The sequence below is a fragment of the Mya arenaria genome, chromosome 17 (assembly GCF_026914265.1).
Source record: "Mya arenaria isolate MELC-2E11 chromosome 17, ASM2691426v1".
Lineage (NCBI taxonomy): Eukaryota > Metazoa > Mollusca > Bivalvia > Myida > Myidae > Mya > Mya arenaria.
The window spans coordinates 39528906-39552730 of NC_069138.1; the positions used below are offsets into that span (position 1 = coordinate 39528906).

Genomic DNA, 23825 nt, shown 5'->3' on the forward strand with positions numbered 1-23825 from the left:
ATTGGCATAAATTTTCACATAGTATGACAAATATTTGAATCTGTGAATCGCCTTCGTTCTGCAACATCAGTTGCGTCTTGTTTTTTCATGTTAATTCATCTCCGTTTCCGTCTGTACCGTAAAACTCGTTTTCGCGTAATACTCTCAACTGATATTAATCTCTAGACCTAAAAATAAAAACGTAATAGTAATCGCTAGGCGGGTGGAAGGGACATAACCGTGTTCTGTTGCCAATAAAACCTCGAGTGACGAGTCACGCCCCGCAACTCCTCAAATATATATTATATATATTATATATATACATGTGTGTGTGTGTGTGTGTGTGCGTGTGTGCGTGCGTGCGTGCGTGCGTGCGTGCGTGCGTGTGTGTGTTCTGTTGGGCATGTTTGCAATAGCTGAGCATACATTCATATATTAATTGGAAAGGAGCTCAGTTTATCTATGTCACGAAGCTTTATAAATTTCCAGTCTCCACACCATACTTCAATACTTACTACACAATTTGTATAATCTATTTCCCAGTCTCATTTATGGTTCATGTAGATTTATGCCACATATAAGAATTATAATCGTGTACAGCGGACTGTACCATTATGGTTGATAAATTACAAATTGCAACATATATAGTATAAAACACTCAGGTCACATTTGCCAAACCAGTCTACGTAACTGGTATAGATGTCTACGAAAATCAACACGCTGGTGGGGTTATTGGTATAGAGGCCTTTGATATAGTCACCAGTGGCTGGATTGTTTTGTATGGCTCTAGCACTGCAACCATCATAGAGACCGCCAGAGTCTTTCGTCCCAATTTACAGGTAAAATACAGCATAAAAAGAAAAAGAAAAACGTTAAATATTACGTAACGTATTGTAATGTTTGAATGCAATGGTTATAAATTTGTGTATATGTAACATTATTTCAAAATATACTTGGATGCTACTATTAATACCTCCCAGACAAAACGAGTTTATGTTATTTATTCAGTATGCAAAAGGTTACCAATGGATATTTTTAACATTTAAACCATGATATATTTTAGAATGCGTCTGTTTACTCCAAGGAGATCATTATTAGAGTAAACTGTGCAGCTTTTGGAACTAATGTATGGGTTCAGATTGATGCGATTCGACTCCATGGCTATCCTTGTTCAAATAGTAAGTATTTTGTCCAATTGGTAAATATCATGTTTAACTATTAAGTATCCTTTTTGAGCAAGAACATAACGTACAACTCCATTGCAATCTTAGCCATCAATCTTCAAAAACAATTGAACATGCTAATACGGATCCTAGTTCATCTAATAGGCGTCCTTGTTTAAATAGTAAATATCCTTGTTCGTCATGGTTATACTTATTCAAATAGCAAATGTCATTGTCTTTTAAAACTTTTAAGAATCGTCGTTGTTCAACTGATATTAACTCTCGATAAATTTGTTAGTTTCCTTGATAAACTTAAAACAACCCTTTTTCAAGTATTCTTGTTTAACTATTTAGTATCCTTTTTTAAACTAACTCGTTCAACTATGTAGTTACCCTGTTCAATAATACAGTAAGCTCTTATATGTGGCTTAATACAATTAACACCCATCCCTTCATGTATCGATCACATTACCACCAGCAGTTTCAATCCATCTCGAGCGGGAATATACAGCTTGGGTTGAATTTTCCAATCCACATCTTTTGCATTAGAAACTTTGACCGAAGCATCGGCACCAATTTCAAAACGCCTTTCTTAACCGTAATCTTCGCAAACACGCCACGTCGATTTGTAACGTATAGATTTAAGAAGTTTAAATGTTGTTATTTACCATTTCAAAAATTGTTTTCTCTGTGACATGGTAATTAAGTAGCACCGATTTCGATGTAATAACTGCCCTCATTGCAACATGTGTGACAACTGGAATTGAAGACATCAACCATGTAAATAACAAGTGCTCGTACAAACTAGCTGATGATGACAAGCTATGCCCGTATGCTAAAACACAATTACAATCTGGTATCTACTCACTAGTTGCAGCCAATTTTACGCATTGATTGTAATCAAAAGGACCTATGTTATTGGAAAATACGCCTACTGCGTAAAGTTTCCTATACCAAAGTAAATCTAGGAACTGCTCACCGCATGGTAACGTTTCCATGTGACATATGTGAAAGGGATATCACTAGATCCGGTTGTGTTTCCTGTGAAGAGAAGTACCACATGAAGTATATACAGATAAATGATCATGTCCCCTGAACCAAACCAGCAAATAATTACACTGTTATAATTATGGGATACAACAGTCGGTCTCAGTCTGATCGAACCCGTCTACAGCCATCCGGAATCCTCAAACACTACCATCCCTCAGAGCAGTCACAACTCTATCTTTAAAAGTTTTATTTCTAAACAAAGGAGCATCTATGACTGCAAAATATCGAACATATCAACCATGTCCAAACGGAAAGCTCTTCAACTGATGGTGATATTCATAACAGCATATCGTCATGCCCAAGACCCAAAAAGGAAGGAAAACAAAAACTTCGCACCAATCAAAGGCCAGACTGAAAATACAAACTCCAATAATTATTTTTCTTACTTTCTTGACTCTTGTTAGTGTGACTCATTTATGATGTTGCAATCAATCTAGAATTATACCCAGATAATAAAAAGACCGTTATAAAGGGATCCTTATCCTTATACGAGATAGCATATTCGATGATATGTGATATTTTATTACAGCCAATAAAATGTATTAACACAGAAACGTTCATAATCAGACAAACAAATACTAACGAAGAATAGGGGTAATTTTTATACCCTGGTTAACGCGTTTCCTGGTTCATTAGGGTCAAATTATACTTAGCTGAATCATTGATTTGTAATAAATACAAAAAATTAACCACATGGTTAAGAGGTGACTTTAATCTTCCAGTCGCATTCCGTGATCTGCTAATAGTACAGAAAATCAATCAATGAGCAGTTTAAGCTTCAGGAATTAGAGTTAGATCTATTGTATATACGTATAGCACTAAAGTCGATATTGGTAGTGCAAATACTTATTACAGTACTCCTCTCGTGGGTATTAAAAATTCTTATTTAGCATGAACAATATTACGAGTGAGTAGTAAATGAAGTGCTTTATTTTAGATTGATTTTATTTTTCCAAACTGCGCTTATATTATATTATTTTCAGATCTTGAATCTATGAAAAAAAAAATACCACGTATCGAATACTATTCGAATGATTCAAAATAAACAATATGAAAATGTGAGGCAGCGATGATTTTTTTATATCTTCTTAAATACTAAGCCCAGCGCATAAACTGTTGAGAGAAAAATATCCTAGCGCAATTACAACATTATGCGGTCAATAAAATCGGACCCCCTTGAGATGAACAGTGCATCTTGTCATCCCAAGGTTACAATGTCTACCGAGGCCTTTTTCGACAGTGTTTGGTGAGGAGTGACAAGATGCCCTGTTCCCTTAAGGGATTAGGAACGGCAAAATTAATTTTATTTTACCGAACGGTATTGTAAAGTTACCTTGCCATTGCCGTCCGATACCAAATTATAAACAAAACGCCTTACCGACATAGACGAAACAGTAGAAGGTAAACTCCGCATCGCTTCGTACTATGACGTCAGCGAATACTAGTTTGCTAACGGTTAACAGTTAAGGGTATCATTGAAAAGTGTTTTCCACCGTTTACTATATATTGTTTAGGGAATAAAAAGAATTAAGTATAATATATAAAGAACAATCCAGTCAATTGACTTACTTTTTTGATTTAAATACTACTCTAGCTTGCATCAACCCGGAATTCCAGACATGTGTGAATTGCAAGATGGGGCCAGATTGTCCTACGAACCCTACCTTTACCGATGGGATAGGCACGCCTGAAGCCTGCCAACAGAATTGTCAGGGAGACCCAAACTGCTGGACAGGATGCTATTCAAGGAGTGGGAGTCGTTGCTATACAAACCAATGTTCCCAATTAGATTTTGATCTAGGGCACGTTTCGTACAGGAACTCATGCAATAGAGGTACTCATTAAAAAAGGGGATATTGCGCCATACATTTTAGCTGAATAAGCAACATTTACTACTTGGAATCGAATACTCTTTTTTACACTGATTTAAGTCATGTTCATATAGTCTGTTCAAAGAAACATGATCCTTTTTTACTCGGCCTGGTTTCACAAAACAACTTAAATCCCAGTTTTAACTAAGAGAACACTTTTCATCTATTTTTATTGTTAGTATCACGTTGTGACTGGATTTTTGAATTTCAGGGGGGAATAAAAATTCATGCCCACTTCGAAGAAGATGTGGTATGTAGGTTCATAAACGGCCAGGGCCAACGGTCTTAAAATGATGTCCGTTTTTATATTTCCGAAAAACTATGTACAATCTCTCTGAAAGTTATGCTCAGGATGCCAAAAATATATTTTGTCCTGTCTTATATGTTTTGGATGGTTTTAGCTTACCAAATATTATATATTTTAAAGAATGTTGTTGTTTTTTCGGTAGTATATCATTTTATATTTTTCTAAGAATCTTACCTTCATCTTACAGACTGTCCAAAATATGCAATTTTAAAGTTGTATGACAAGACTGGATATTGCTCGGGCTGTGGGGAAGTGTTATATACGCAAGCTTCAAATGAACACGCTTGTCTGGAACAGTGTCTAGAGGTTACAGGGTGTCGTACGGCTACATACCACTATACAGATGGACTGTGTTACTTGCATCAATGTGAGGAGTATGCTGACAGCACTGGGACCGTATTGTACCGACGTCTATGTATTGATGGTATTAATATTTCCCCATAACACATTAAGTTTAAATTATGCACATGCACAAGTACATTCAAATAACATATCATAACTTGTAATAACGCTGACGAAGACGTGTGATGAAACTTAATTAATCATCGGTCATAGTTAGATGTATAGAACGCCTTAAAACACTTTTGTCAAGCACAATATGTCCATTAACCTGGAGGTTCTATGTCTCTCTAAATGCCATTGATACTTTATACTTTGTGATCTAAATAAGTAATTTTCATGGGAGGAAATTAAACATTTAACATTGATTATTTCAGAGTGCATCCGTGATACAACACAGACTTGCATAAACTGTGGGATGTCAACAACATGTCAAGCTCCATATATGTAATATTAAGATAATGTGTATTCATAGTAATAATCTTTCTAATGATAAACATGCAAGTAAGGAATAGTTAGATGACATGAAGTTACATCGCTCAATCCACCCATTCTTAATCATTCAAGTGTTACTTCAGGTTATCTAATTGTCTTAGAATATTACCTCATTGGCTTACAGATTGTCAATGCAAACTCTGACGCAGGGAGTGTGTATCGGAAAATTTGCAGAAAGAGGACCTTTAAACAACCTCGAAAGTTGAAATTTTTAATGATAAAGCCTAGTAATTAACTGATTGCCTGTCTGAAATCTTATTGGCTGAAAATGTAGGTTGTATTCTAATTAATATTAGATCCTGGACCAAAAGTGTAACGATTTTAGTCCCATGGCTGCTGAACGCAGTGTAAGGTTACCATCATATAATATATTTGAAAGTGTTCCATTTTCTTCTAGTGTGCCCTTAAAATATTGATATAAGACGAAAATACTTGAGCCCATATTATTTTCACTGACCGAATCTACAAAAAATGATAACTTTATGAAAACTACGTCAAGAAAGTCAAAAAAAAGTATAGCAAAATTTATATTTTATGCAAATAACTTAAAAACCTAACCTCAAAGGAATTGCGAAAATATAATCCATCGTCACGTGCTTAAATTAAAAAAAAGTTAATTCCAAATATCATATTATAACAAGCTCGATAAATACTAATTAACTCGTTTGTTCTTATTATATAATTTTTATTCTCCTTTTCTCGAAATAGCGAGGATATAAAAAATCATAAATAAAACATGCCTTAAGCTGCAACTAATCCACATGTACAATACCAGTGTCAAATTGTAGTCGAGCAAGCATGAAGTTTGTATACAAAAATGTTACTCAATAAAATTCTAAAATATTTGAAATATATTCCTTTATACAATTAGATCATGAGTGTTACGCTTTTTACTCGAATAACATAATGTTAAATGTATTTACTTCTGTTAGGGGGTTCAAGTGATTTTAACTTAGTACACATGACGTCAGATATTGTTAAACTAACGTCTTTCAAAACGTCATAACACTTACAATCAGATTACATTTGGACTTGTTAAAAAAATATATTTTTTATTGTTTGAGTTAAAAAACAAAACAAAAAAAACAACTAATTATTAGAATAGACAAATATTAAAATAATAATTTGAATGAAATTGCGTTTAAACTTACAAACACTATTATCTATGAATTGATTAATATTATCTCCAACACAACAGTGTAAAGTATTCGGATAGGCTGTTAACGTCCGAAATACTACTCAATTGAACGTCAAATTAAGATTCCTCATGTACCTAAAAGACATTAATTCCGAATTAACTGTTAGCTTCAATTTATTTCAGACTCATGTTTCTAGACAGAATAAATTTAGAAATTTTCAAAATCGAGTGAACAAACAAGAAAAACAAAACATTTACCAGTCAAAACAACATCTGTTTTCTTGTTTTTACGAGAGCACCCTCATGCGTGAAAATTCAAATTCCGTTCAAATACCGTTTTCAAGGGCAGGATGTGTACTTTCGTTTTCACCAAATATCAATAAGCGCGTCCGGAAATGATGAACAAGTACACTACCATCGTCATACGCGTAAATTACGTGACCGTTTAGATCAGCATTTGGGAAAAACGGCGAGTAGTAACATTGCTTAACTAGTCGGTGTTTGTAAAATCTAAGTTAGTTTAATCTAAAATTTATATATATTTAAAAAGAAGAAATCTTTCTCTGTGTGGAAATGTAAAAAATGTAAGACCATCGTCCATTTTTGTAACATTTAACGTCAATTACATATTTGATGTCGCAAACTGAAACCTTTACGTCTGTATTTTGTTAATTTCTAAATTTTCGCTTTTTGAATTATTGCTTCGATGAAAATGTTTAAATTCATTGTTTGTATATGCTATAGGTAAGTACCTGAACGCATTATCGAGATAAATGGTAAATGGAATTATGTATGGATACAGTCAGTTTGCTTTATCAATAAAATGATTGACAGCAATATGATCGAAAAGAATATTCCACATTGGAAGGCTATATCAAAAGCAAACGGTCACAGGATACCTCGTATAATTGTATATTGCCACCGTAAAATACGAATTACTCTCATTCGATACGATAAAATGTAACGACAAAATGGATTATCAATTATTAAGTATTTCATTTAGAAGATGACCACATTTCCCAAATAACTTGCAGGACGAACGCCAATGACCTTCACTCAGAAATGTGTCTCAATGCATCAACGGTGATGTACGCTGAAAGTCAAGCTGCTGTGTTTAATCCGGACTTGCAGACTTGTGATTTCTATGGCTGCTCTCAAGTAACATACAATCTTGGAACAACTACATTTAGAAAAGCCTGTCACAGCGGTAGGTCATGGGAAGAATTAAGATGATAAAACAATACTTATAATATGCAAATTAAGAGATGTGTCGATGAACAACAATAGTTTGTATTTTAGACAAGTACATTAAATCGTTTATTTCAAACTAATGCATCTGAATATAAATTTGAATCAAATTATTATCTTTATTACTTTCTCTTGATTTTTTCTCGTATTATCCTTACCAATATGACTGATAATGATGCAGTACACTGATTCTAATGTTCGAAATGATGTTTGCTTGTACGTGTTTCCGCTTTATCTGTGTTCCATTTAATAAGATCATCGACTAAACTGGGATTTTCTCTGTTGATGTTACAACTTTATGTAACATATTGGGGTTTTGTTTAAGACATTGGCATTTCGCCATGACTTTGTTTTGGGGGAAAGGGGCATTTTTGCGAAAGCCTTGAAGTAATTCAATACACCTTTTTTTGTTATTAGCCTTAACATATTTCAATACACAATTTATCGTTTACCTCCAGATTGCCCCGTGTTCTCATTGGAGAAATCAAATACCTTGGCCCCTGCTTGTAACAGCATGGGCACGGACGAAGGGGGCGTTGATCTTGACTTTTGCATAGACCGTTGCCTCAATATGGTTGGGTGCAGAGCTGTATTGTACTCAGACTCTATTGAAGGCTGTCACTACCACAATTGCACGGATACAATTACAGGACCAGGGATTGATCCTGTAGATATGACATATGTAAAAAGAAATTGTAATTCAGGTAATATTATATGATTTGTGACAAACTCTCTTTACCCCATGAGTATCAATGTATAACAGTGATTGCATGAGAACCTTCGACTTATATGGAATCAAACAAGTAACTTATTAATGAAATATAATGTTTTTACGAATACTAAATACGTTTACGAAACCTAATACTCATTTAACTAAACTTTCAGAGTGCACGAAAAACTCGAGTGCCGTCTGCACTAACTGCAATGCTGGTCCAACTTGTCGTGCTGTGAATAACTATATTAAGCAATCGCCTTACCAATGCGATGCAATTTGTGAACAGGAAACCTGGTGTAACATGGTTGTATTTAATGCAACTGATGATTTCAATGCAAGTTGTCGTCTGTATGAATGTTCTGATGTGCAGATATCATCAGATACGTACACAACGCATAGGCAATCATGCGCTGATGGTAACGTAAATATTTAATATCCTGTAAACTAAATAGGTGATGTAATCAGAATATTAAGTTTAAATTTTAAATTTTATGATATTGAGAAAAGCTTACTAAAGACACTCTGGTGCCATGGTAAAGAAGTCTGAGAGTATTGTTTTACAATATGATGAGCAAAAATTTTAAAAGCCTGAATGATGATTCATATTTTTATAAAAACAAAATGCTATTTTTGATCTATTAGGATTTTTCTATACATTTGTTTCTGCTTTAGATTGCTTGCATTTTTCTTTGGAAGTCATCGAAACAAACAGTTTGGCATGTTCAGCAACCCTTAGTTTGGACGGTGAATTTTCTATTGAAAACTGCATTGGGTGGTGTATTGATACACTGGGTTGCCGATCAGTAAAGTACAATTCTAACAGCGTAACAGGTCGATGTAGCTTTTACCCTTGCGTAGATTATACTACCGCTTCATTCACTCAATACGGTGTTACCTTTGTGAGAAGATTGTGCCAGAAAGGTACATTATAACCAATCTTATAAAATAATGATGTGTAAGTAGCATTTATATTTGGTAAAAGCGTTGTGTTATCCCTTTACGTTCCTCACAGATTATGTGCGATTTCTCCCTTACATGTCTTCAGAGACAATGTGGTTCGTGTATTGTACATGGAAATAATGCTTATATAGAAATGCAGATTCGGCGTCGAAATGCAATATCTTTGAATACTTGTATTATAATTGAACTGTTCATATAGTTTTATCCGTATTGATACACAATTGACATTTTATGAATACACTAATTCGTGTTAAAAACATTAACCCGTACTTAGTACATATAGTATCTGCCTTTCATATTGACTTTAGATTGTGATCGTTTGTTCACAACTACATGTTCGAACTGCGGAGTGGGTCCAGCGTGCCCTGTTATTCATGAAACCATAGTATCGACGTCTCAAGAGTGTGACACGCATTGCTCACAGTTTCCAAACAATTATACATCAGTGTTTACGTCAACCAGTATGCTATGTTCCTGTTACAACCGCACTGACATTGATGTTATAAACGACAACTATACGGCTGTCAGAAAATCATGCTCAGGAGGTAGATATACTACTACTAGGTTATCGTGTGCAACAATGGTCATTATTTATGTTCGTCGTTGGGTTTAAATGTCTTTGGCGAGTCAAACTATATTCTGGGATTATTTAAAACATATATTATAAAGTGTTAAGAGGATAATTGCTTGTTTCAATATAAGATTGTAATTTATTTCGACGACTAAGCACCAAAAAGCAATATTTCACCAGTCTCGAGAGTGTCATATTTACTCTAAATGTTAAAAGACTGGATTATATTGCGATTTCACACTGAAAGTAACATTTTTTCATATTTGCCTAAAAAGATATAAAATGATCATGAAATTAAATTGTAGTTTTTAAAGTGCGCCAAATTGTATGCGAACGTAGCGCCATTTCCGAAATGACTTCGTTTAATTTTTGTTCGAGCCCTCTGCGCAATGACGTCTGATTTAGAATAACGAAAGGACTAAAATATCAAAACAACAACAAAGCAGTTTCATTTCACTGATAAATCTTTAAACATCACCGGAAAGAAAATTATAAAACTATTAAGTTTCGCTTTAAATTTCAGGGTATTTAATTCTTGGTAAGGCAGATGTTAAATGTGTTACTGGTAGATTGGTTTCAATTTTTCAGCTTAGCTGTTTATAAACGTAATTCATACCCCCTTTCATCTGCCTTTGTCCTGTTAACGTATACTTTGAGTTTCTGATTTCGAATTCTTAAATTCTCAGAAATCACACCTCTGATCGTCAAAACCTGGCTAGTATCTATATCTGTTTTTCAGACTGCCAAGAGTTGTCTGTTGAAATGTTAACTTTCAACATGAACTGCGCACCTTTTCATTCTGAAGATGGAAGTCAATCCTTCCAATACTGCCTAGGACAATGTTTTGACACAATGGGATGCAAGGCAGTTAAACATTATAGCAATGTGTACTTCAGTCGTTGTCAATACTACAATTGCACCGACTCCAATACTGCATCGAATGTCGTGAGCGGTGAAAAGGTTGCAAGTCTCGTTTGCGCTCATCAACGTGCAGGTGGCTTAAAATATAACCAGATTTTAATAAGTGTGTCATAAAGAAATGAATTTAGCCCATAGAAGACAAACAAACGAAATTAGATTAAGAAGTCTAAGGGTTGTAATACTAAAATTATGCTGGTAACTAACAAATGTTTGCAATTGAAAACCAACAAAACTGCAGTTGTCATTCTATGATTGTATTTCGTTCTTCCATCCAAAGTATGTCTCGTTCGGTTCGTATTTCATATAATGCGATACACTAATAGACTATTTAAATACATAGCAAAACATATTTTTCAATATAGCACACATTAACCTATGTAGTCGTTTATTATGTCATATTCTCATAGTTGTAACATAACTTATGTTGTTTTTTTTTAGTCTGCAACGCAACATTTAGTGTGGAATGTACAAATTGCAAAGCTGGGCCTAGTTGTACCGCAATCAACAGCACAATTGTTCAATACCCACACGAATGTGAACAATACTGCGATCAGCATACACAATGTGATCTTAATGTTTTTGACATAACCGGTGGAAATATTATGTGTTCTGTGTACCAATGCTCAATATTAACCTTGGAAACAGCGCGTTTTGTTACCCACAGAAAGTCCTGTGCAGACGGTAAATACATAAGCAATGGCATTTTCCGTAATATAGACATAATGTGCTGAATAATGAATAATACCGTGACAAGGAAACTGTCTGCAGTTGCGGAAAACAACATACATTTTCTACCTGTTATGAATTGGGGTAAAATACAAACATTTAAGTAAATTTAAGTAATACAATACTAAAATAAGCATTCAAAAATATAACAATTTTCTTTTCTTTGTTTTTGAAATTGTAGACTGCTTGTTGTTCGAGCTCCAAACAAGTTCCAACAACATGAATTGTGAGCCATATGGTTTTGGTGAAGGTCTCCAGACATTGGATATCTGTATTTCTCGTTGTGCTGATTTATTCGGGTGCAGAGCTGTAAAATATGATAGTTCTAGCGCCTTAAAAAGTTGTGCGTATTACAATTGCACAAGCTTGAATGTTTCATCTCCAGTAACAACTAGCGAAAGTGTGATCATTCGGAGTTGCAAACAAGGTATATTATGTGTACTTAACCTTGATGAAGTATAAACTACTGTCGATATCGTTCCTCTTAATGTTATGTTTATACAATATAATCTTTAAAACAACCTTGCGTAATTTCTTACTGCCATATATTTATTAATACATTATTTATTTATTACTGGTTAAACTTAATATAAAGGTATTTTGAATTAGTTTCAATATTGAAATTTAATATGATTCAACAGAATCAAATCGGCATAAACGTCCAATAAATAAGACAAAGGTCACTATAGTTGGAGATTTGATATTTAAATAATATCGCTTATGTTATATATCTCTACTTGCAGACTGTGGCAGGCTTTTCACATCGGTTTGTTCAAACTGCAGTGCAGGACCTAGTTGTAGTGTTTCGAATTCAACTACTGCTCTATTTTCTATCGATTGTGACGCTATGTGTGCATCACAAACTGAGTGCACAATGGCAGTTTATGACCCCGCAACGTCACTTTGCCATTTTTATCCTTGCGGAGATGTGGCTATATCTCACACTGGACATGTGGCATACAGAAAGTCGTGTGTTAACGGTAAGGTCAATTGTTATGTTAGCACGTAACGAATTGTCGATAATAACTAACTCTTCCAGAATGAATTTGTCTATTGAAAAGCTGTCATTAGTGGTGAGGGTTTGTTATCGACCCGGAATGTGTACCATTTTACTTATTTGCATGTTAATAGTATGAAAAAGTATTACGTAATATTGTATGTTTTCTGTGTATTTATCATTTGCTTATATATCTATATTTATATATTATTATGTGAATTCGTTAGCGAAAATAATTCTGTTGGGGTATAAACGTTCGATACAAAATAACTTTTTTTATCAAATAATTCGCACAAAAGACAAACTTGAAATTAAGTTGAACCTTTTCAAAATTATGTAAAAATAGCTTCAATTGCCTACTGATGAGGCCTGAAACCACGCCAAAAGGAGCAAGTCATTTTTTCTGACCATTTTTGATGACGACGTCATACATATGTATATATTAAATTTATTATAAAAGTCAACTCAACGTCAAAAATGAGAACGTAATTTTTCCAGACCAAGACTTATTTTTGTTGATGACGTCATAAATATGAATATATCAAATATATTATAAAAGACATCACACCGCCAAAAAGGAGCACGTCCTTTTTCCTGACCAGGACTTATTTTTGCTGACGATGTCATATGTATTAAATATATTAAATATATTATAAAAGGTTAATCCAATATGTATGTACATTTAAGTCTGTATGCTTAAAAAATGATTGCAAAAAGATACCAATTTCTATCTTGCAGATTGTTTAGATTTCTATTTTGAGCCGAGCACAATGGAAATGAACTGTGGGGCTTTTTATACTGAAGACGGTCACTACACACTAGAATATTGCCAAGGACGCTGCGCAGATAAGCCAGGATGTAGAGCTGTTCAGCACAACTCTACTGCATATATAGGAAGATGCTTATTGTTCAACTGTAGCAACACTGTAGGGTCGCCTATTTCAGATGCTAGTGTCACGATATCGAGACGAATTTGTTTGAATGGTATTGTTGGCATATTTTAGTATGCATTATTCGAAAAAAAAACAAGAAACAAAAGGTGCCTCGCGAACAGCAATAATGATATTTTTACTCGTGGTTACGCCACTCGTGCGCTATCATATATCGAACACTTTTCGTTCTTGATCGGTGAAATTTATTACGATTATATATCTATGTAATCAAATGAGTTTTTACCTTCAAGTTGTGCTGGAAATTCCGTTAAATGTTGTTCAAGGATAAGATTGCGGTCCGTAGACAAAGTCATTTTGGTAATGCCTTATTCTGAAGTCGAGATCATAAGTCATTGATTTGATTTTTTTTCGTGTTTCATTGAAGTGTAAATTATCGGGAAATCAGTATATTCTTAAAAAACGCGGAAAATCAATAACAATTCTGTATTTATAACCTACTCATTTATGTATTTCAGCATGATTGATAAAAACGTATAAGCATTTTAGGGTTGGTGGGGTAGGGGTAACCTTGTGTTTCTTAACAGGGCACTCGGTAAAATAATAGCGTCTTTGTTTCTTCCACAAGTTTCAGTGTAATTATGAGACACCAGTTTTCCGGTGCCGTTATATGCTTGTAATATTTGCTTAAGAATCCGTTTATAATGTAAGTATCACAAAAATCTACAAAGATGGATTGTTATTCTTGAATTCATTAATGAAATGAGCATAATGAAACCGAGGATGTTCGTTTTAACATTCAGCCTCCCTCCCTGTGACGTATGTCCCGATCTACATATGGCCGTGCCTATGCTCTACCGGATCCTTTGACAACCTCACTAACGACGAAATCATTGAAAGCCTTCAAAAGAACCTGACTGTGGATTCAAAGAGTACTTCCTCGTATCGCCGGACACTGATTAGTGCGGAAGATGAAAGAAAATCGTCTTCAGCAATCGGCGGAGTTGGGGTCGCTGTCCTTGTGTGCACGTTTGGGTTTCTCTTATGTTTAGACATGAGGACGATTTGTAATCACCTACGTGGCAGGTTTGTCAAACAAAGTCCAACTACGGGGAAGAAAGTTGCAAAATCCAAAGTGAAAGCGAAAAAGCAATCGCCATAACAAAAATCTACAAAACATTGAAAAGACTAATGAATATAAAAGAACCCGCATTGTATTGAAGCAGAATTTCGGAGCTTAGTTCTGTCTTGTTTAGATATCATGTTCACTGATTAACTGTGTCAAAACTATTTTAATTATTTTTATTGTAGAAATGCTGCCGATAATTTTTAAATCAATTGTCAATGTTTTAAAGTGGCAACTACAAATCAGTCAAGTTTATTCGAATAACGTTTCCAGCTCCGACAAAATAAATGTCATGTAGGCTATAATTATATAATCAAGTTTAAATTTTTCATATTCTTTTCCAGTGATAATAATTATGAATGTTAATAAAAATTAAATCGACATTAGAAGGTATAAATGTTTCTATATATAAAATCGTACATGATCAGCCACTACAATATAAAGCTAGAACATGTTAATTGTCCATTATAAGGCTTCTCTGGGGTTAACTATGAAGCAAAGAGGGGTTCGGAAAATAAATCTTGATAACAACTCACCAATCACAAATTCAAGAATTGTGTATCAAACATAAACAACGTTGATGTTTTTAAATCAATGCATTTACATCTTCTAGCATATTTTGTCAAGAACATCAGAATATATTATGTATTTATAAATAACAATAATAAATAACTTCCAATGCTCAATATTAAATGTTCGCAACAAGGACTAAGAAGCATGAAAAAAATCATGGAGGTTTAGCTGAGTAAATTTATGGAGGAACACCAGAAAAAATATTTATGTCTTTAATGTTACTTAGCATATAAGGGATGCAAAGTAAGAATATATACTATGAGGTTATTACCATAGCCACCATTCCACTCTTCTTTCAGTGAATTCGTGTTTCAATTAACGTTTTGAGCCTGATTTCCTTTTATTTATCGGTTTTTATTATATTATTGAACCATCCATACTATCATCTTTGAGTGTATTTATGCAAATCATATCGCTGGATATTTAAAACAAGCTTAGTTCGCATTGTGGAAAAAGCTATATTCAAAATAAGATTGCAAAACCTTCCCTTTATGGCCATTGAACGTTTAAGTATTAAAGCTGCACTCTCACAGATTGATAGTTTTGACAACTTTTTTTATTTTATTTTTGTCTTGGAACCAGCTATTGTTTAAGTATTAGGAAGTTGTTTAATATTACCCACTTATTCAATGTGACAATTCTTTATAATGTTATAGCTGCTATTTGAACTATAAATTCTAAGAAAGAAGTCATCGAAGAGTAAACTCTACATAAGATAATAACTAATTATATATAATACATGTTCGTACTTTTCTGGGTCCTTTTCAAATGTATATTCATTATATTCAGAAAGAATGAAACGGCGTCGATTTAAGAATATTCTATCTTGCCGTAAGATGACGAATTTGGGTTTAACTCGCGTTTCACTGAGCTATTCAAAGCTATAATCCCATCATTTATCGATGAAGCTATTTATATGAATGTGTGATCTGATAGTAATGTTTGTATGTTTGTATGCGGTGCTTGTACGTTTGTGTCTTAAGTTCAATTAATTTTTGGCCATTGCCTTGTGTCTCTAGACAGTTTACATTTGAATGCTTTACTACTGCGGTGTCCTACTAGTTTGCATTGTAGTATTGACTAATGGGTTTGTCCCTGTGGTTGCTGTGCTGTGATTTGTTTCGAAGTAAAATTTGCTTAATTATTTGTTTTTAGATTATTTATCATATACTTAAAAATTCATTCAATCAACATAATGCTTCTGAATATTAACACTTTTACCAGAACACTTACATCAAGTTATCATCCAAATTCCTTCATTCCCCTTACAATATGGTAATCATTCTCATTCTTAAAGTATATTCATATTACATTAATTTAATCAGGTCATCCTCAAAATAGTGTTCAATGTAGTATTAAGTAGTACCTAAGACTTGTCCTGTAACGCTTTGTTGGGGACTTATGCATTCATGTTTGTTTGCGTGATTTGAATCATCATTCCAGAAAAAAAGTGTTTGGTTAAAAAATAGTATTAGTTTTAATTATCATCTTGATAGTAATGTTTGAAATGTGTAGCAAAAGCTAATAGAAATAACATGATATTGATCAATCGATTGAACTCAACACTTTCAACAGACACTTGCAGGATCAATTAAATGAATATTTTTAACATACATTGTAAAATAATATAATTAAAAAAGTTAATCTTAAACAAAACATTTTGTTTTTACTTATATAAAATTAAAAACTTTCGACCCTTGGACTTTGGTTGTATATAAACAAGTGTGCTCCGATAATATGTAGAATGAATTGTTGGATTGAACATTATAGATATGAGTTTATACTTATGAAGGCGTGTGTGCTGTTGTGCTTTTTATTTGCGTGTGTTTGTTAAGATTTAATTTATCAATTGTTACTTCTAATTAAACTATACAATCTTGATAATGATTACCATAATTATATTTGTTAATTTTCTTGGTATAATATCATTTCTATTTACCTTAATAATGCTGATAATAATCATTCCTTTATTACTATTTTCTTGGTTAAATGCCTTCCTATACGTTGTCAATTAAACTTTATATCCTATTTGTTATCATTATGATTTAATGAATTTATTTATTTGTAATAAATGGTGTTTATTTTAGTTTTAATAAAAAATAAATTTCTGAGTTTAAGATTACAGGTTTGTCTCTTTTTCCTGGCTATGGACACGGGTTTCAAAAACCTCTGACATAATGGTTGAACCTCTGTCATAATGCTAGAGTCCTAGATATTCGATTAAGAATCGATCTTTTTCGCACACATACGATTAGTTTGATGCAGATGTGGTCTGTCCGTGTAAATTGTACGTGTCGTCTCTCGTAAAGTGTTAAATGGGTGTTATCCCTGTGGCTGTTAACATGTATTTGCTTGAATGTTTGGCTACTGAGATTGTCCTAGTTGTTATCATTGTTATTAATGGGATTTGATTGTTGAGAGTCCAGTGATTTACTTTCGAAACATATTTAACTGTATGCTCTTTTAAGGTATTCATTGTTACGGTTGTTTGTGATTCTTTTAAGTAGGTGACGACTTTTTACGAAATGTATGAGTTTGTCTTGAGGTCAAATAGTAAAAAATACTCGTTTTAAGAAAACGTGCTTTCCAAAGATTTAATTGTGGGAGACGTATTAAAACGTTGGTGTTCAAGGCAATTTGCTGCTTTTTGGTATGACGTCACCATTGCGTCATATGTACTTCCGTTGTGTGGAAAATTCTCAATAAAAAATAATGTTTCATGACTGATAGACATGTTTTCACATGCTCAATACACTGTAAATCAAAAATATCCTTATTCCTGAAACTTATATATATTATATTTAAAGATGCACTCTTACTCCCAGTAAGATTTACGAAAAATAATATAATTGTTTTCATACTCCAAAAAGGATGAATACATGTGGAAAACAATGTGGTTTTTTTTTATGAAGGATACCGAGTTTAAATTGAGAGGAATGTACTTAAAAAATAGTTTTCTACCTTATGAGACTATAGCTGATCACAGTAAATCGTTTAGCATTCACCAATCATTTAATATTTGTGCGTTTTCAGCTATTAAATACACGGTTAAAGTCTTGTTATCAGTAATTAATATTTTCCATTGATGAATTATTTAGTAAGTAGTTAAAGGTTTATGAGTCAAAATTTTATGTTTGTTATTCATGTGTTTGTCTGATTTTGAATAAGAGTGTCACTTTAAGCAATACGTAGTTGAATCGTATTTTATAGTGGTAGATCATAAGTGTAATAAACCAGGAAATGATCATTGGGATTGTCAATGTCTAACAATTCAGGGTGCGAAACAGACACAGAGAGCCTGTCATTCTTGTTCAGCTTGAATATCGCTGACAGGAAACTTGTGTGGTATACACACTTTCCTTCAATTGATTTTTTGGTTTGCATCAACACCCCCGTTGTGCCATATTTGTGTGAAAGGAGATCAACATGATGAACAAAAGTCGTTGGTCTTGTTTCATTGATAGCTGTGCTTGTCTCCATTCGTCTCCGTAGATTCAGCTGCGAAGAAACCATGTAGTAGCCAGGTTGCCGGACAAATATTTCGCCTTCTAGTTCCAAGTGAACGCAATTGTTTGAGTAAAATGTTCGACCGTTTTTATTCCACAGGAGCTTGTGGTGACCTTGAATTAACGAAAGTTTTCATAAATTATCAGTGGTAGATGCTACCACAAACAATGAATGATTTCTACATATATGTTATGTAATGTGTTCTAACTTACCGTCAACTATGTAGCTAGGAGTGAAATCTACAATTCCGACAACTTTCGAAAAGGGTTGTTTGTTGTTTGTTTCTCTTTCACAGTCGGCAAGTAAAGATTCGTCTAATATGTCAAGCAGACCTATATAATTTGATAAAAATAGAAATATTCATTTAATGTCACCTTTTTTGCTTTGGCAAAAGCTGATTGTCAATCTTTGGTTTCTTCTATAAATGGTCTTACACCTGTATCGGCATCAACATTACTGGGTTTTATGCTGAACGAATGACGACCAAACTTCTGTAACATTCGAAATTGTTGACTATTGGAAAGGATATACACCAATGAAAATTGCCGTTTATCGTATAAAACGATCTTTGTATTACCGATTTACTTTACGTCAGGATAATTTGTACTGGCATCATTTTCTTGTCTTATGTCTGCCTTTTCCAAAGGTATTTATTGACATAACATATACTTACTTTGACCGTTTTGCCTGTAATCGTAGTACTGCGTAGCCATTTCCTAGTGCCGAAATAGAGAATACATTAAACTGACATGGTTGTCGAACATGACACAATCTATTTGTACATAAAATGAGCCAGTAAACGTTTTTTAACTAAACATGCTAAATAACATTAAAATATGAACGTTATTTTTATATTACAAGCGTTAAAATTGGAGCTGCTCCTACATTGTATCATTTACAACTTAGGTGTGAAATACATAATCTGTCAAACAGACTTGTGTTCAAATGTTTTGATTTACCTTCAGAAACACCATCCAAGCCATTTGTTTTACTGGTCCACAACACAACCCATCTTCTCTCATTTGGATAGCTGAATAAGCTCTTTCTTGGCCTGAGTTTTTGTTAGCCTTGGACGCCACTTTGTCGCAAGGAATACACGTTGAGCTTTCATGTAGACTAGGAAAAGATGCTCTTACAAACGCCCAGATTGTTATAAGCACCAGAAAATTTAACGTTAGGACGACGTTTATCACTATACAGACGACAGCTTGCGCTTTTTTGCACTTAGGTTTGCACGTTAAGCTCATAGTGTTTTAGCGCTCTGTGACTGATTGTACTGAACACTACTGCATTGGTTGAACTTCTAAAAGAGAACATTTCATAATGTTAATCATACTGAAATAGTTATGTCATAAATATTTCTATCATTATCCCAGGGTTCATGATTTAATGTTAATATAAAGAGGATATTTGTTAATTTCAGTCAAAGATTTTTTTATTTCACGAGAAGCTACGGGCGAAACTATAGGTTTACTCTGATCACGAGTTTCTGATTCTTTGAAGCACATTTTCAGATTTCTATTGGTGTTTTGATTTATTTTTCTGAATGCCCTTTTTTCAAAAGATTGTCTGGTACCCATGGGACGCCCCTTAAGCAAAGCTGATGACGTGTCTTTTCTATTTCCGGCTCATAGAGTAATAGTTATCAGAGTTATTTTATTGTTTGTCATTTTATGATCATTTATAAAATTATTTATGCATCTTTGTTTCAAATAATAACAGTTAGTGCACGAACGTATTTTAAAATTGACAGGAATACATGACCAAAATAACACTGGTCGCCATTTACTGAATGGGAATTTTAAAGGTCGAACGCGTAAATAAACCAAATGTGAATAAAGATTAGATGTATAAGTATTTAAGAGTTTGTTAAATCATAGATGGATATTTAATTATCACTCACTGTCAGAGATCAGAATGATTAAAGATATGTTGTTTTCCAGATAAAGAGATAAGTATATTGTTGTGTGAATTTCCTAGGAAGTTCGTACTACAACACCATACAGATTGACAATATAATTGATAGATAATATCACTTCGAATTTATGTTCGAGCAGTTGGTTTCGTTTGTTATAGCAAATGTTCGAACGTTCAGCTTTAAGTTCAAGAAAACGTTCGAAAAACAAAATAACTATTCCCATTAATGGTAAGTTAAGTTTATTTGCTAAATTATCTGTATTTCAACAAAGGCAACCTGTTTTAATATCAAATTAGTATTTTTTGCAGCATATCCTGTTTCAAAAGTGATGAGTTTAGTTTTGATCGAGGGGAAACAACTACGGTACCCTTGATTTTAAAAGTAATTCTAAAAGTTGATATTTTAACTACATGTACTTAAGCTGCAATGAAAAGATCATTTTGATATATTTCACTGATAAAACCCCAATTTCTTAAACATAAAATATTTAAATTTAAAAACAAAAAACAAGATGCGTTACCATTTCACGTATAGGATACCGATGGAGTGGAAGCTCTTTCTGCATAGAAAAGACTAGGTGACACCTATATAGCAGGGTGTTTCATTTAATCAGTACATATGTGTTTGCTATGCAAAGCGGCCGATGTACGTGTCTTTAGACACACCGCAGACAGTATTGCTTAATGTATCAAATTTCACGTCTTTTAAAATGATGGAAACATAACATAGACTGCAGTGATTATATAAAATGAATTCTCCATTACATATTTCTTAAACTTAATCTTAGAAGAGATATTGAAGTTATAACTGATTAAGAATTATCCTCCTAAATATTAACCATATTAATTAAAATATGATTTCACATTCGCCTATTCCTGTTTTTATACAGAATAGTAAACAGTTGAAATAAAAATTGAATTGGTTCTAATCGGTTAGAATATACTAAACTGTTATTGAATTACTGAATAATTTATGAACGCTGATTATCACTTTAAAGAATTGAACATTCAGGTTACTTGTCAACTTTTTATTCGAGTTTAATTTGTCAACTTTAAAATCAAATCTAGATATGAATCATACTTTCATGAAGTTGATAATTTTTCTTTTCAGTTACAATGAAACACATTTCATTTTGTTTTATTTACATCAACAAATTTATTTCATTTTTAATATACAATTTTCGAATGCTCGAATTTTAGGTAAGGAGTGTTTTTACTTACTTGCTCACGGTATCGCCAACTGACCGGCCTGGTAAGTTACATAAGAGGTGTTTTCTATCCACATTAAACCCACGGTAACGCTTCTTCTTTGACTTATACCACTGTGAATATTGTGTGAACTGGTTAATATGCAATAAACTGTGTTCTGTTCTGTTCTGTTTTTCTGTTATTTCACATTAAACTGTTGATGCATTTCTCCGTGTAAGCAAAACTTCGACTATGAAAATAAATTGATGGTTTTTATTTCATACGCGTAAGGATCTATGATTCGATATTTTTATCTCGCTATAAATCTTCAAAATATATCCAAAGGCTTACTTTACAACATAAATAACATAACGTCATCTTTTCTTTGGGCTTTGAATCAGACTGATAGAATTTACTCCACTCAAATTTATCTGAAATAAGCTTTTTGATGTGAGAAACGAATTGATGTCATAAAATTATAATTTAATTGACATTTATCGGCATTGATATTGAAATCAGATCATGAGAATGAACAATATATCAATTCTCACGGATTAAGAAAAGACCGATACTCTTTAAACACTACGTTGATTTTAATTCGTACTAGTGCAATTGACTGAAAAAGTAGTTATAATGGTTTTAATAAAGGTATATTTGGGACATGAATTTTACATAATTTGGATGAGTGATCAGTTTTTCAAGTCCGTGCTTTTGTGTGTGTGACGTGGAAATCGATCCTGAACAGAAGATATATGCAGGGACTTTTCAATAAGCCCGTTTCACTTCCGTGTACACATGCACGTCACGGAAACTATTTACGGAAACGAAACAGTTTCAGACAGAAATTTATAATTCAAATTATTTCAGTTATTTTTGTCCATCACTTTCTGTTTTTAAAAGGAAATGTTGCCATGAACATGTTTTGTGATTTTTACTGTATATCAATCATTTCAGTATTTACTTTTACCTGTGAACGGAATTAATAAATGATATCTGACCCTAATCGTCATATTATACACAATCAGCCGCCGATGGCTTGCCTACTAACATATTTATTCTTGACAGATCCTACATGTTCAAAAAAGTGTATCAGACAATAATTCAAAATATGATGACGTACACAAACGTTTGAAAATATAGGTTTTCCGTTTAGGTTATTTAACAGCAAAATAAAACTCACCTTCCACGCATGATTTAATTGATCTCATATATAAAAAAATGTTGAAATCATTGTCTGCTCCATATTTCATATTTTAGAAGTAAAACGGATAGTTCACTTATTTGGAGTTAATCATGCAATAACGCAATAATCTTTAACAAATGGTATTTTGTTTTATAATTCCTCCAAAATCTTACTTTTAATATTGTTTTCGTAAACATTTAAGTTTAACAATACTCTTCATTTACAATTGGTGTATGAACAATTTATTCAAATTGATTATCTTCCTAGGTCGATTTAGGTGGGTTATTTCGTTTAGACAGATTTATGCTCACACCCAGACTTTTTATAAATAATGCGTCTATACAAAGTTTACATTTAGCTGCTTTTTTCATTTTTTTACTATTATTAAAAGAATATGTAAGCTATAGTAATGTATTCCTGCACATTATTCCACAGGATATACTGTTTCTTACCCTAATCTAAACCCTTTACCTAACTCTAACCCTACATGCATTTCGGTAAAAAGATCCCGAAAACATAAGTAAATCGTCCGCGCTTTTTCAGGTTTGTTTCATTTCAATCAGATTCCAATCAAATTTAGTAGTCCACTGCTAGAATATGTATAGAAAAACATTCGAGTTCAAAGATTTAAGGTATTCATCAATTCAACGGCCAAACATTGATACAATAAACATTTCATTTTTCATTTGCTATCGATGAACACTATTTTGCAATTTTGAAACATATAAACAGTTTATTTTACACCTGGGCTTGCCCCTATAATTTTCATTGCATTATTGGTATGGCAAGCATACTTTACGAAGTCCCAAAATATTGAATAGAGATTGCTTTTGTTTAAACGAATATTTCATCAATATGAGTATGATTGTCAGTGATCCAGTCTACCGAAAAAGCAATGTCTTCCGGCTTCCTGGTCATGTTTTTTTCAAATAAGGAAGATTTTGAAGTACAATAAAATTCG

General features: G+C 33.2%; 1 protein-coding gene across 4 annotated transcripts; it reads right to left on the reverse strand.

Moving 5' to 3' along the window:
* Positions 1–15268: 15268 nt before the first annotated feature.
* Positions 15269–23105, reverse strand: LOC128222836 (uncharacterized). 4 transcript variants are annotated; one of them, XM_052931972.1, is made up of 6 exons: positions 23038–23105; positions 21715–21815; positions 19536–19879; positions 19250–19292; positions 18789–18908; positions 15269–18689 (listed from the first exon to the last, which is right to left on the reverse strand). In XM_052931972.1, exons 3-6 carry the CDS (start codon positions 19821–19823, stop codon positions 18274–18276), a joined length of 867 nt encoding a protein of 288 aa, XP_052787932.1. In that variant the 5' UTR covers positions 19824–19879; positions 21715–21815; positions 23038–23105; the 3' UTR covers positions 15269–18273. The 4 variants fall into 4 exon arrangements, with proteins under 4 accessions (XP_052787932.1, XP_052787928.1, XP_052787929.1 ...); XM_052931968.1 differs by having other exon boundaries at positions 22862–23090; XM_052931969.1 differs by having other exon boundaries at positions 21715–21931; positions 22862–23090.
* Between the last annotated feature and the right edge of the window lie 720 nt (positions 23106–23825).

What these genes read in the sequence shown, in the direction of transcription:
- LOC128222836 (XM_052931972.1), bottom strand. Translation starts at nt 19,823, where the DNA reads ATGAGCTTAACGTGCAAACCTAAGTGCAAAAAAGCGCAAGCTGTCGTC. An exon ending in CTTGGATGGTGTTTCTGAAG is followed by an intron (nt 19,293 to 19,535) that starts GTAAATCAAAAC and finishes TTTCGGCACTAG; the next exon opens with GAAATGGCTACGCAGTACTA. An exon ending in TTACAGGCAAAACGGTCAAA is followed by an intron (nt 18,909 to 19,249) that starts GTAAGTATATGT and finishes CAAATTATATAG; the next exon opens with GTCTGCTTGACATATTAGAC.